This window comes from Pleurodeles waltl, chromosome 10 (genome assembly GCF_031143425.1).
Source record: "Pleurodeles waltl isolate 20211129_DDA chromosome 10, aPleWal1.hap1.20221129, whole genome shotgun sequence".
NCBI classification, from domain to species: domain Eukaryota; kingdom Metazoa; phylum Chordata; class Amphibia; order Caudata; family Salamandridae; genus Pleurodeles; species Pleurodeles waltl.
In genome coordinates this window covers 17,208,539-17,221,484 of record NC_090449.1, presented here as the reverse complement: position 1 = coordinate 17,221,484, position 12,946 = coordinate 17,208,539, and the positions used below count along the sequence as shown (strand labels likewise).

The 12,946-nt window shown below is 48.8% G+C and overlaps 1 protein-coding gene across 1 annotated transcript in view; it reads right to left on the bottom strand.

The window, feature by feature from the left end:
* The window catches only part of LOC138260920 (caveolin-2-like), a 46,961-nt gene that overhangs the window by 29,435 nt on the left and 4,580 nt on the right, over positions 1-12,946 (bottom strand). Inside the window, exon 2 of the mRNA XM_069209434.1 lies at positions 2,718-2,905. Within this exon, the coding sequence (XP_069065535.1) occupies positions 2,718-2,905 (188 nt within the window). The remainder of the gene's footprint in view (positions 1-2,717; positions 2,906-12,946) is intronic.

The window sequence follows — 12,946 nt, the reverse complement described above, 5'->3', positions numbered from 1 at the left end:
TGCGCACCGCCGGGCACTTTGGTACAACAGACAGTGCAGCAGGCGCTTGTGCGGCCCCTTCTGTAATACAGATAGCGCTGGAGCACATATATCGCCATTGCTTTCATCAGAGGGTGTTCTCACATTTGCGCTGGGGTGTGTGTGTGGGCCCCATGCAAATGAGGCAATCTCTGTGCCCACGCCGTATTATAGATGCGGGCACAGAGGCAAAGAAGCTTTCAGGAGGTGCACTGACAGTGCCCCACCTTAAAGGTGGCGCACTGTCAGTGCGCCCCCTGATGGCAGCCCTCTGGAGTAATACAGGGGGTCCTATGGACATCCCCTTGCAAGCGGGTGTGGTCACTGCACCCGCCTGCAAGGGGAGCTCTAATCCCTCTTAAAAGTGCAGGTAGCCGCACAGTGAAACATGGTGCGGCTGCTTCAAACCCGCGCCATATTTCACTTGAATTCGCTGCTGCCAGGGCAGCATGACTCTGTGGCTGCCCTGGAGACAGTGCATCCAATATAATGCGGCGCCCTCTCCTTGTTTGCGCAGGGTGCCCCTTTTGAAAGGTGCACCCGTGCAAGCAAGGATAATGCGCCACATTCTGTAATATGTCCCCTGGTCAGTTTCCGCTTTGATCCTGGTGCTCTTGCTCCAAAACCCTTTATTCATAGTTCTAGGCACTTTGAATTGTGCACTGGCTTCTGCCAGGAGCCAGTGATTTGCAGACATTTCACCACAGGGCAAACTCTCAATGTCGGTGTTTGCCCGCGGTGGCTGCCATTTTTCGTTTTTTAAATTTTTTTTTAACGGGGATGCCCCCTCCATTGCACCCCTTGTCCACCCTGCCCATGGGCATCTCGCCACCTCCAACTGCAGCACTATTTTATTAGGCACTGCAGTGCATGCAGCAAAATATCTGCTGGCAAAATAAACGCGGCACAAACGTCTGCATCCCCTGAAGGACCCCAGAGACCCCGTAACCTTATTATCAAGTGCTGCGTCCTGACTTTGTCCCCCATCCACGATGCTCATCCTGCACCCATATCCTCATCTCCTCAGATACTAGGGGGTAAAAGGGCAGTGCCACTGCAGGTTTCTGGATGGAAAAGATCTTACGCAGACCTGCAAGGACTGTGGGTGGCTGCTTCTTCCCACAGGTGATGTTGTTCATTTCAGGGCGTTTTAAGGCATGGGCAAAGTGGACTCTGGCCCAGGGCCACAGCTTCTCGGGGGACCCTCGGACAGACCCAGCTCTGTTCTGCAAAGAGTCTTGTCCTGATGACCTTGAGTAATTCTTGAATAGATTTATTTAAATACCCCTTTCCTTTAAGTAATTTTAATGTGGGTGATGTGTGAGAGTCTATTACAGACATTTTTCAGACAAATGCTATGTTTACTCCCATCGTACTAGTCCTGAACAAGACCCATTGTGGAGCTGGGATTTGGCCCAAGATATAGAGGGTTCGAAACGTCGACGGATATATCATAGTCTGGATTGGTTTCTGCATAGTATCTTTGGAGGATTGAAACAATTGATTTGGACTCCATGAGGATTTGGAATGGATTTAATGCAGCAAACAGAAAAGAACCAACCAACCTTTTTAATGTTTCTTGTATAGGTTTTTGATCCATTGGAATATGTATTATTCTTCTTTCTATTTATCACGAGCACCTTTTCTCACACTACCTGTCCTTTGGTGTGTTGTTTTATCAGATGGGCTGTCCATATAGGATGAATATATTAAATTGATATTTATGTATAAGTAATTAAATGAATATTATATTTGTATGAATAGTTTGTTTGTTTTCACCTATGTTGTTTTATGATATATAAACAATTTGTTTTCCCCCGTTAGGGCACTGTTGTATGTAATTATCCCCTACCCAGCCCGATCGGGTTTTTGGGTTACCCTCTGTGGTTTACTAGCATGTTTACATTTCATGCAACATCTATAAAAAGCTTCTTTACGATCAAAACAGGACCTCACATATGAGAAATGGGAGGGTGTCTCACAGATTATTTGCAGTATTACTAGTGAGCTGCTGCTGTTTAACAATATTGAAAGCACACGTCACTGTCCCTGAATATTAGATATTAACACATATAGAATTTGGACCAGTGTGTCTGTCACTGTCATTGACCTGACCAAAGAGGGCATGAAAGACATTAAACTGGATCATAAATTCAAAGCTGATTCTTGTGCCAATGACAAAATGGTTGGCTAAGCAGGAAGAGGATCTGGCGTAACGGCCAGAGGTGCCGGCTTTAGAACTGGGGAACCAGGTTCAAGTCTCGACATCGGATTAACATCCTGTGATTCTGGGAAAACACTTAGGGCCCGATTTATATTTTGATGGATATCCTGTCTGCCGAAATATAAATCCCATTATTTCCCATGGGATTTATATTTTGGCCGACTGGATATCGGTCACCGTCGTGATGGAGTAACCCGCCCAAAAAAATCTACATTGGGCCCTCAATCTCCCCGCCCTACCAAAAATTAATATGTCCTTGACTAATGTAACTGGTGCTCATGTAAAGATCTCCAATACCTTTGGGTTGAGTTCACACTATATAAAACTGCAAAAAAAATAGTGGGTGTGTCCTTCACATTTATAAAAGCTTAAAAAAATCTGTTTCCTGAAAAACGTCATTAATCAGCGCTTCAGCCCCAAAGTTGTGGAAATGGACTTTAATAAAAGAAGGGGGAAGGCAAGGGACTTGGCTCACCAGATGTGCATGCAGCCCACGAAGGCGAAGAGGAAGCCGCTGAGCAGAGATACAGGGACGGCGCAGAGCAGCGAGATGACGCGGTAACACCAGAGCTTGGTGGCCTCGAAGAGGATGTCACTCCAGGTCCAGACCTTGTCGAAGCTGTGGAAGGAGCCGGGCTCGGCCAGCACGTTGGAGAAGTCCACCTGTGTGTGAAGCAGAAGAGCAGGGTAAATACAGCATGTCTGCCTCCAGCACATCACTATTTAACAACAAGAGTGACATCAGGTTCTCTGCAACCAAACCTTTCCATGACTTCAGGCACTGGGCACCCACACCTTTCAGTGACTTCAGGCACTCTGCAACCAAACCTTTCACTGACATAAACACACTGCAACCAAACCTTTCAGTGACTTCAGGCACTGTGCACCCACACCTTTCAGTGTCATCAGACACACTGCAACCAAACCTTTCAGTGACCTTAGACGCACTGCAACCAAACTTTTCAGTGACCTTAGACGCACTCAACCAAACCTTTCAATGACTTCCGGCACTGTGCAACCAAACCTTTCAGTGAGTTCAAGCGCACTGCAACCAAACCTTTCAATGACTACAGGCACATTGCAACGAAACTTTCAGTAATCTCAGGTGCACTGAAACCAGACCTTTCAATCACTTCAGGTGCAGTGCAACCAAACCTTTCGCTGACTCAAGGCACACTACAACCAAACCTTTCAGTGACATCACACACTGTAACCAAAAACTTTAGTGACTTCAGGTGCGCTGCAACCAAACCTTTCAGTGACTTCAGGCACATTGAAACCAAACATTTCAGTGACCTTAGATGCACTGCAACTAAACCTTTCAATGACTTCAGACGCAATACAACCAGACATCTCAATGACTTCAGGCACAATGCATTCAGACGTTTCAATCTCTTCAGGCACACTGCAATCAACCCTTTCAGTGATCTCAGGCACACTGCAACCAAATCTTTTAGTGACTTCAGGCAGTGTAGGAGGCTGTCCCTCTATGTAGTTTGCATAGCTAGGCACACTGTGCAAGGGGTCCAGGCAACCACACATTGGTTTACAGGGGTACAAACTAGATCACCTAATGCTCTAGTTTTTAAGGTAGCTTGGTTGAGCAGTTAGGTCAATATTGTAGAAGTGCAAAGCATTTGTGGTACTCACAGAATCAATCTTGCAACTCACACACTCAAAAGAATAACTCGAGACAAATTTATAAAAATACTTCACGTTTCAAGACCAAGATCATCAGAATTGGGTAAGTACTTTTCAAGATATTTTTTTTTTTAGCTTAATAAAAATAGTCTTTTCATGCGAAATTATGCACCATAGGAATCAATGGAGGGTCACCTTTAAAAATACATATTAAATCGCACAGTTGCTTTACTAAGTTCTTCTTTTGCAGGTTGGTCGAGGTCGTTGATGGGTACACTCTGCAATCTGGAGAAGTTTGGGTGGCCCCTGGTTCCAGCGGGAGCAGCAGAAGAAATTCTTTGGAGCTGGTGCAGGGCCACTGCCGGGGACCATTTGGAAAAGCACTGACCAGATAAGTTTAATGTTGGATCCTTGGGGTCCCCCTGGAGTGTTGAGGTCGCAAGGGGTGGGGGACCCTTAGGGCACAGCAGGTTCTTCAGGGCACAGTGCGGCTGGGTGCAGAGTGAATCGATGAGCCAGGAGCTGTGCGCAAGGATGCCCTCAGGAGCAGGAGGTAAGTTGATTCAAGGGTCGGTTACAGGACAACGGGGGCACTCTGGTGGGAGGGCCAGTGAGTTCCTAAAGTCCCTCGACAGGCGGGCTGTTTTGCTGGATGTCCGAAATCAGCTGACCAATAGCCAGGGTATTGGCACAGTTTGGCCACTGAAGGGTGCAGTGAAACCAAACTTGCCACACTGCAGGGTTTGTCCTTGCGATCGTTGTTATGTAGTTTGGTCCAGATGTGGCTTTCAGTTCAGGAGTTTAGTGGCTGGTCAGTCAAGTGACCATCATTGGCTTGTTGGTTTCTTGTAGTTTTAGAGTGGTGCCTCCACTGTGGAGGGAGTTATCTGGTGATTTATGATGCAAGCAGGTCTTCTGGGGTTTTTGTAGAGTTGTCCATTTGTCCAGCAGCTCCTCAGCGGCGAATGTTGGGTCCTGGGTGCAGCAGGCAGGGTTTGGTGCCTTTTCTTTGGTGCAGCAGGTCCACAGTTTAAGTGCTTCAGATCTTCTTGGCGCTGGTCTTCTTTTATCCACTGAATACTGTATTTAGTGGACGTTTTAGGGGGAACCTTGTAGTGACCAATGGGTCATCTACCTTAGGGTGGCTACACCACTAAGTGACCACTTCCAGTGGGGAGGGTAATTTCCCTATACCTGATTGGCTATTTTCCTTCCATCCAAGATGGAGGAAAATAAGTGTTCACCTTGCAGGCAACACCTAAGGGGTGGTGCATGCCAGGTGGGGCCACTCCTCCTACCCTTTGTGTAGTTTCCTGCTGTTGCTCCCACCAAAAGCAGGGGTTTGCTATGGGGGCAGCCATCTGCTGCTAGCAGCAGGCCTGGGGGTCGGGTTTCAAAGGCGGTAAGCCCTTTGAAGCTCACCGCCAGGGCAGTGCACATTCCTGAGGGAGGGGGTGTTAGCACCACCATCCAGGAAGGGCTTTGTCTGCAACTCAGAGAGAAGAATCCCTCACTCCAAGGTTGTACATTGGCTGTCTGACAGTGGCAGGCTGGTTAGAACCAGTCAGCAACCATGCCAGGGTAGTTAGCTATTGCAGGGGGCACCTCTAAGGTGACCCCTGGGTACATTTAGGAATAAATTCAATACTGGCACCAGTTTGGATTAATCATTCTGAGTTGTTTGATACCAAACAAGCCAGGGTTCAGAGTGGCCATCATGTAGCTGTGAAACTCATGATATCCACTGTCCAGCACATGCATTAAAATGACTGCTGTGTCTACTCACTATGCCCACGGTTTGGCAAGGACACACTGTGGGCATAGAGTTCATGCATCGATGCCCTCACATACAGTATGGTGCACCATGCTTTAGGGCTAGAAGGCCTGTCAGAGGGGTGACTTACCCATAATGTATGCATTATGTAATGGGCAGGGCACACAGGGAGTGTGACTTGTTCAATTTACATTTTAGGTTTGCATCAGGTCACTCAGCCTGCAATGGCAGTGCTGGGCGCACTTGAATGCATGGCCCTAGAGGGTGGGCCAATCAGTGCTGCTTCCCTCAGGGCCGTACCCTTAATACCTCCTGCCCTGGGCACCTAAGTGCCATTTACTAGGGACTTATGGTGGCAACTAAAGGTGTCTCCAATTGTGCCAATGCATCACAACAGTATTAGGTAAAGAGCTCTGGCCCAGGGAACCTGGTTAGCAGGGACCTTGGACACTACACTTTCTAGGCTGCATCATGCATCAAGCAAACAGTGGGGGGTAACCTTGTCAAAAAGAGTCCTTTTCTCACAGGCAGCTTGCAACCAAACATTTCAGTGACTTCAGGCACACTGCAACCACACCTTTCAGTAACGTCAGACACTGCAGCCAAACCTTTCAGTGACCCCATTGAACTGCTTCCCCATGCAACTCTGGACCATCACCTCACTTCCGAAACTCCGAAGGGCCCTCAAGACCTTGCTGTTTGAATGAGCCTCCAGAACCTGCAAGCTCCTTGAAACTATGTCGGGTGATTAGCTGCGCTTTAGGAATCCTGATTGATTGATTCATTGATTCATTCATTCATTGACTTCAGGTACATAGCAACCAAACTTTTCAGTGACTTCAGAAACACTGCAACAAACCTTTCAGTGACATCAGGCTCTCTGCAACCAAACCTTTCAAGGATTCCGGCACATTGCAACCAAACCTTTCAGTGACTTCAGGCACACTGCAACCAAACCTTTCAAGGATTCCGGCACATTGCAACCAAACCTTTCAGTGACTTCAGGCACACTGCAACTAGACCTTTCAGAGACATCAGGCACAGTGCAACCTAACTTTCAGTGACATAGACACACTGAAACCAAACCTTTCCGTGACTTCAGGTACACTACAACCAAACCTTCCAGTGACGTCAGACACACTGCATCTAAACCTTTTAGGAATGTCAGGCTCTCTTCAACCAATCCTTTCAGTGACCTCAGGCACTTTGCAACCAAACTTTTAAGTGACCTCAGGCACACTGTAACTGAACCTTTCAGTGACTCCAGGTACTTTGCAACCAAACTTTTTAATGAGCTCAGTCCCTTACACCAGAGCTACTTTATCTGCCTTCTTGAAACACGCCAACACCCACCAGGCCTGTGGCACACCATCCCTAAACTTTGAGTGAGGTGATCTGAGGCACACCACTGCTAAGCCTGAGATCTTCTTCGATCACACTAGCCCTATATCTGAGGACAGTCACGGAGACACCGACACCACGTCTCATTGCCATTGTGAGGGCAAAATAGTCAACCACTCTTGAAGTCGTGATGGGTCATCCGACTACCCAACCTGTACTGATCTCAGGAACATGTCTTCCTTGGGTAAATCATCAAAAATAAAAACAGCCTATAGCACGCTCTGGCTCATCCCCACCACTTCTGAGATCCGCCTCAAACAAGCCACCATCACACCTTTGAGCATCCTCAAACATGCAACCAGCAAACCTGAAAGCAGCAGTGCCAAGCCACCATTGCCAGACACCAGCTTAGCCTCTATGAGTCCCTGACAGCACCTGAGAGCAGCCTCGACCAGACCGATACTACACCTGAGAGCAGCACCTGCCTTAGCAGTATCGCACCTGAGAGCAGCGGTGGCCACCACATCGTAGACAAAGCCAGGAGGTAAAGGTACCCCCTCCCTCCTGATATTGCTGGACCTCTCAACTGCCTTTCACACAGTCTTTCATCCAGTCTCATGACACCCCGGAGTCCTGAATGGGAGTCACTGGCAACATCCTTCACTGGGTCACCTCCTACCTTTCAACTCACACCAGTTTGATCACTAGAGCGCGTCCAGGTAAGAAAAGGCGCCCAGCACCTGTGCAGTCCCCAGAGGTCTATTCTGTCTCCTGCCATCTTCAGCTCCCCCATGGAGCCACTGGGTGCTCAATTCATGGATATAAGTGTTAAGATTCTTCAATGTTCTAAAGATGCACTTTTCTGCTTGAAAGTCACTTCTGCTTCAGACATCCTATGGCCCAAATACTACCCGCACATCTTCCAGAGCTCGGTGTCCAGTGCTTAACAGAAACTCAGCCCAAACCAGACAGAATTACTGGTATTGGCCACGAAAAAACAACCAAAATATAGTACAAGTGTGGATCAAAGATATGACCTTTGACGGATTCGAACCACAACTTTCACTTAATGCCATATCACTTGGATTAACCCTAGACACCAATCTCTTGCGCAAGCTACGCTACCAAAAAAAAAAAAAATCCCAAATATAGCCAGGTACCAGGTCTCGCTTTAAAAGAAAGTGAAACTGTCTCTTCCAGAGAGTGATTTTAAGACTGCTGTTCAAGCCCTCCTGCTCTTCCACCTCAATGGTGGTATTGCCCTGCCAGACTCCACACTGGTACCCTTTAAGGGCTTCCTAAATGCTGGTAGTACGTCTCATCCAGGGTCTGAAGAAATATGATTACATCACCCCATCCTGATGGAGCTTCATCAGCCCCCCTTCTTGACCCACCCATCTTCAAAACTAGCTGCAATATTTACAAACCTCATGAGCAGCACCCCCGCTTATCTTGCAAACGAGCTCACACTGACTCCTGCAGCTGCAGCGAGGAAACCATCCGACTGAAGACTAAAACGTGTGAAAAATATAACACAGAAAAGCAGGGTTTTCCCATCTGTGCACCCAGGATCTGGAACAACCTCCCGTATCCACCAGAACTGCCCCAACCTGTTTCAATTCAGGAAAGAGCTGAAGACGCACCTCTTTACGGACACTACGTCACAATGCAGTCGCCGTCTGCGGTCCGCAATCCTTGATGACTCTGTGATTGTCTTGGAGCCAGTACAGTGCTCTGCTGCCTTTTGGCTAGGTTTGTGCTGTACAAATACCATATACCTACATACGTACAGCCCCACTACACCCGGAGCTGCCTCGGGCACACTAATACCACACCTGAGAGAAGCTTGAGGCACACACCCACCAAACCTGAAAGTAACATTGCACAGCACCATCACCAGACAGAGCAGGGGACGCCGCGTGCTTTGCGCTTTCTGCTTATGTGCCTCGTTGCGTTTCACATGTGCATGTATTCAGGCGCACACTCTGCATTTATAAACTCATGGTTCAGTTAGTGTTAGGTACACATGTAAAACATATAACATTTGCGTTACAATAGGTTGATAGTGCATGAGTTGCGCCCATGTACATGTGTTCATTTGATGTATTAAGTGTGGTGTTTTTCAATGGATGTGCAACAGAATTCATGTGCCAATTCTTGGATTTTACATCATGCTTCACAAGGCCTGGCCCTTTCATAATAATCAAAGTGGGGTATTTAAATCTAGTACAGACACATTTTCAGGCAGAGGCCTCTTCCTCTGTTTTAGGGTCTTCAATGAGCTGTGTGGTGCACAGATCTCCAGTGATTGCCTTTATCTGCACATTTCTCATCTTAGCAGTGCATCAATCTAGATTTCTCAATGCACTTTCTTGACGCACATTGACTGATTGGGAACAATTCTGTTATCCAACAGAGGCATGTGGGTTAAAGGTCACCCCTGAAACCAAGAGGGGGTCTTTGGAAATGAAGGCTTATTTAGCTAGAAGGAGGGGATGATTACCAAAGGTTGGTTTTTATCATTCAATGCTTGCATTTCATAAATACCATTAAAAATGCTGCAATTCTGTTTAATATATTGTTTGTTAATTGCTTACATTGCCACCTTTTTAATGGTTTTAATGTTACATCTATTCATATACTCTGCACTAGACTAGGGCATGTAATTTTAATAAAGCCATTTAAATATATACTGTGGGTTTCTTGTGTGTGCCCGCCCATGGCGAGAGGTGTTTTCTGGACTCGGTCGTACAATAATCCTGTTCTCTCACAGGGCTGGTCATTGCCCTGCGTGCACGGCCCCCAAGTGATGTGTGGGAGGTTTGTGGGTGACCGTCCGCCGGATCCCCTGGATCAGGTTACTAAACTGGCTAACTGCACTTTGTCAGAGGGTTTAGGGCCTCTGAAGAGCGGCCATATTTCCTTCTGAGGTTGCAAGGCCACTTACACATGTGGAGAGAAGCTTCTGCCAGAGCACTGCCACACCTGAGAGCAGGTGCACGAATACCGTAACTGAGAGCAGCCTCAGGTGCACGAATACCGTAACTGAGAGCAGCCTCAGGTGCACGAATACCGTACCTGGCAGCAGCTTGAGGTGCACGAATACCATACCTGAGAGCAGCCTCAGGTGTACAAATACTGTACCTGAGAGCAGACTGAGGTGTATAAATAATGTACCTGAGAACAGCCTCAGGTGTACAAATACCGTAACTGAGAGCAGCCCCAGGTGTACGAATACCGTAACTGAGAGCAGCCCCAGGTGTACGAATACCGTAACTGAGAACAGCCTCAGGTGTACGAATACCCTACCTGAGAGCAGTTTCGGATGTACGAATACCATACCTGGGTGCAGCCTCAGGTGTACGAATATCATACCTGGGAGCAGCCTCAGGTGTATAAATGATGTACCTAGGGGCAGCCTCAGGTGTACCATTACCGTATCTGGGAGCAGCTTCGGATGTACGAATACCATACCTGGGAGCAGCCTGAGGTGTACGAATATCATACCTGGGAGCAACCTCAGGTGTACAAATACCGTACCTGGCAGCAGCTTGAGGTGCACGAATACCATACCGGAGAGCAGCCTCAGGTGTACAAATACTGTACCTGAGAGCAGACTGAGGTGTATAAATAATGTACCTGAGAACAGCCTCAGGTGTACAAATACCGTACCTGGCAGCCGCCTCTGGTGTACGTACCTGAGAGCAGACTCAGGTGTACGAATACTTACCTGGGACCAACCTCAGTTGTACAAATATTGTACCTGGCAGCAGCGTGAGGTGTACGAATACCGTACCTGGCAGCAGCCTCAAGTGAACGCACCTGAGAGCAGCCTCAGGTGTACGAATACTGTACCTGGCAGCAGCCTCAAGTGTACGAATACCGTACCTGAGAGCAGCCTCAGGTGTACGAATACCGTACCTAGCAGTAGCCTCAGGTGTACGAATACCGTACCTGAGAGCAGCCTCAGGTGTACAAATACCGTACCTAAGAGCAGCCTCAGGTGGACGAATACCGTACCTGGCAGCAGCCTCAGGTGTACGAATACGGTACCTGAGAGCAGCCTCAGGTGTACGAATACCGTACCTAGCAGCAGCCTGAGGTGCATGAACACCGTACCTGAGAGCAGTCTTCGGTGTACAAATACCTTACCTGGCAGCACCCTGAGGTGCACTAATATCGTAGCTGGCAACAGCCTCAGGTGTACGAATACCGTACCGGAGAACAGCCTCAGGTGTATGAATACAGTACTTGGGAGCAGCCTCGGGTGTACGAATACCGTACTGAAAGCCTGGGGTGTACAAATACCGTACCTGGGAGCAGCCTCGGGTGTATAAATACCGCACCTGAGAGCAGCCTCGGGTGTACGAATACCGTACCTGGGTGCAACCTCAGATGTACAAATACCATAACCTGGGATCAGCCTGAGGTGTACGAATAAGGTACCTGGCAGCAGCCTGTGGTGTAGGGATACCGTACCTGGGAGCAGCCTCAGTTGTACAAATATTGTACCTGGCAGCAGCGTGAGGTGTACGAATACCGTACCTGGCAGCAGCCTCAAGTGAACGCACCTGAGAGCAGCCTCAGGTGTACGAATACTGTACCTGGCAGCAGCCTCAAGTGTACGAATACCGTACCTGAGAGCAGCCTCAGGTGTACGAATACCGTACCTAGCAGTAGCCTCAGGTGTACGAATACCGTACCTGAGAGCAGCCTCAGGTGTACAAATACCGTACCTGAGAGCAGCCTCAGGTGGACGAATACCGTACCTGGCAGCAGCCTCAGGTGTACGAATACGGTACCTGAGAGCAGCCTCAGGTGTACGAATACCGTACCTAGCAGCAGCCTGAGGTGCATGAACACCGTACCTGAGAGGAGTCTTCGGTGTACAAATACCTTACCTGGCAGCACCCTGAGGTGCACTAATATCGTAGCTGGCAACAGCCTCAGGTGTACGAATACCGTACCGGAGAACAGCCTCAGGTGTATGAATACAGTACTTGGGAGCAGCCTCGGGTGTACGAATACCGTACTGAAAGCCTGGGGTGTACAAATACCGTACCTGGGAGCAGCCTCGGGTGTATAAATACCGCACCTGAGAGCAGCCTCGGGTGTACGAATACCGTACCTGGGTGCAACCTCAGATGTACAAATACCATAACCTGGGATCAGCCTGAGGTGTACGAATAAGGTACCTGGCAGCAGCCTGTGGTGTAGGGATACCGTACCTGGGAGCAGCCTCTGGTGTACACTGTACCTGGCAGCAGCCTCGGGTGTACGAATACCATACCTGGGATCAGCCTGAGGTGTACGAATAAGGTACCTGGCAGCAGCCTGTGGTGTAGGGATACCGTACCTGGGAGCAGCCTCAGGTGTATGAATACTGTACCTGGCAGCGGCCTGAGGTGCACGAATACCGTACCTGGGAGCAGCCTCAGGTGTATGAATACCGTAACTGAGAGCAGCCTCGGGTCTACGAATACCGTACCTGGGAGCAGCCTCAGGTGTACAAATACTGTACCTGGGAACAGCCTCAGGTGTACGAATAGTGTGCCTGGCAGCGGCCTGAGGTGCACAAATACCGTACCTGGGAGCAACCTCAGGTCAAATCAAATCAAATCAAATCATTAACATTTATAAAGCGCGCTACTCACCCGTGCGGGTCTCAAGGCGCTAGGGGGGAAAGGGGGGGTTATCGCTGCTCGAACAGCCAAGTCTTTAGGAGTCTCCGGAAAGCGGAGTGGTCCTGGGTGGTCCTGAGGCTGGTGGGGAGGGAGTTCCAGGTCTTGGCCGCCAGGAAGGAGAAAGATCTCCCACCCGCCGTGGAGCGGCGGGTGCGAGGGACGGCAGCAAGTGCGAGGCCAGCGGAGCGGAGGGGGCGGGTGGGGACGTAGAAGCTGAGGCGTCTGTTGAGGTATTCCGGTCCCTTGTTGTGGAGGGCTTTGTGT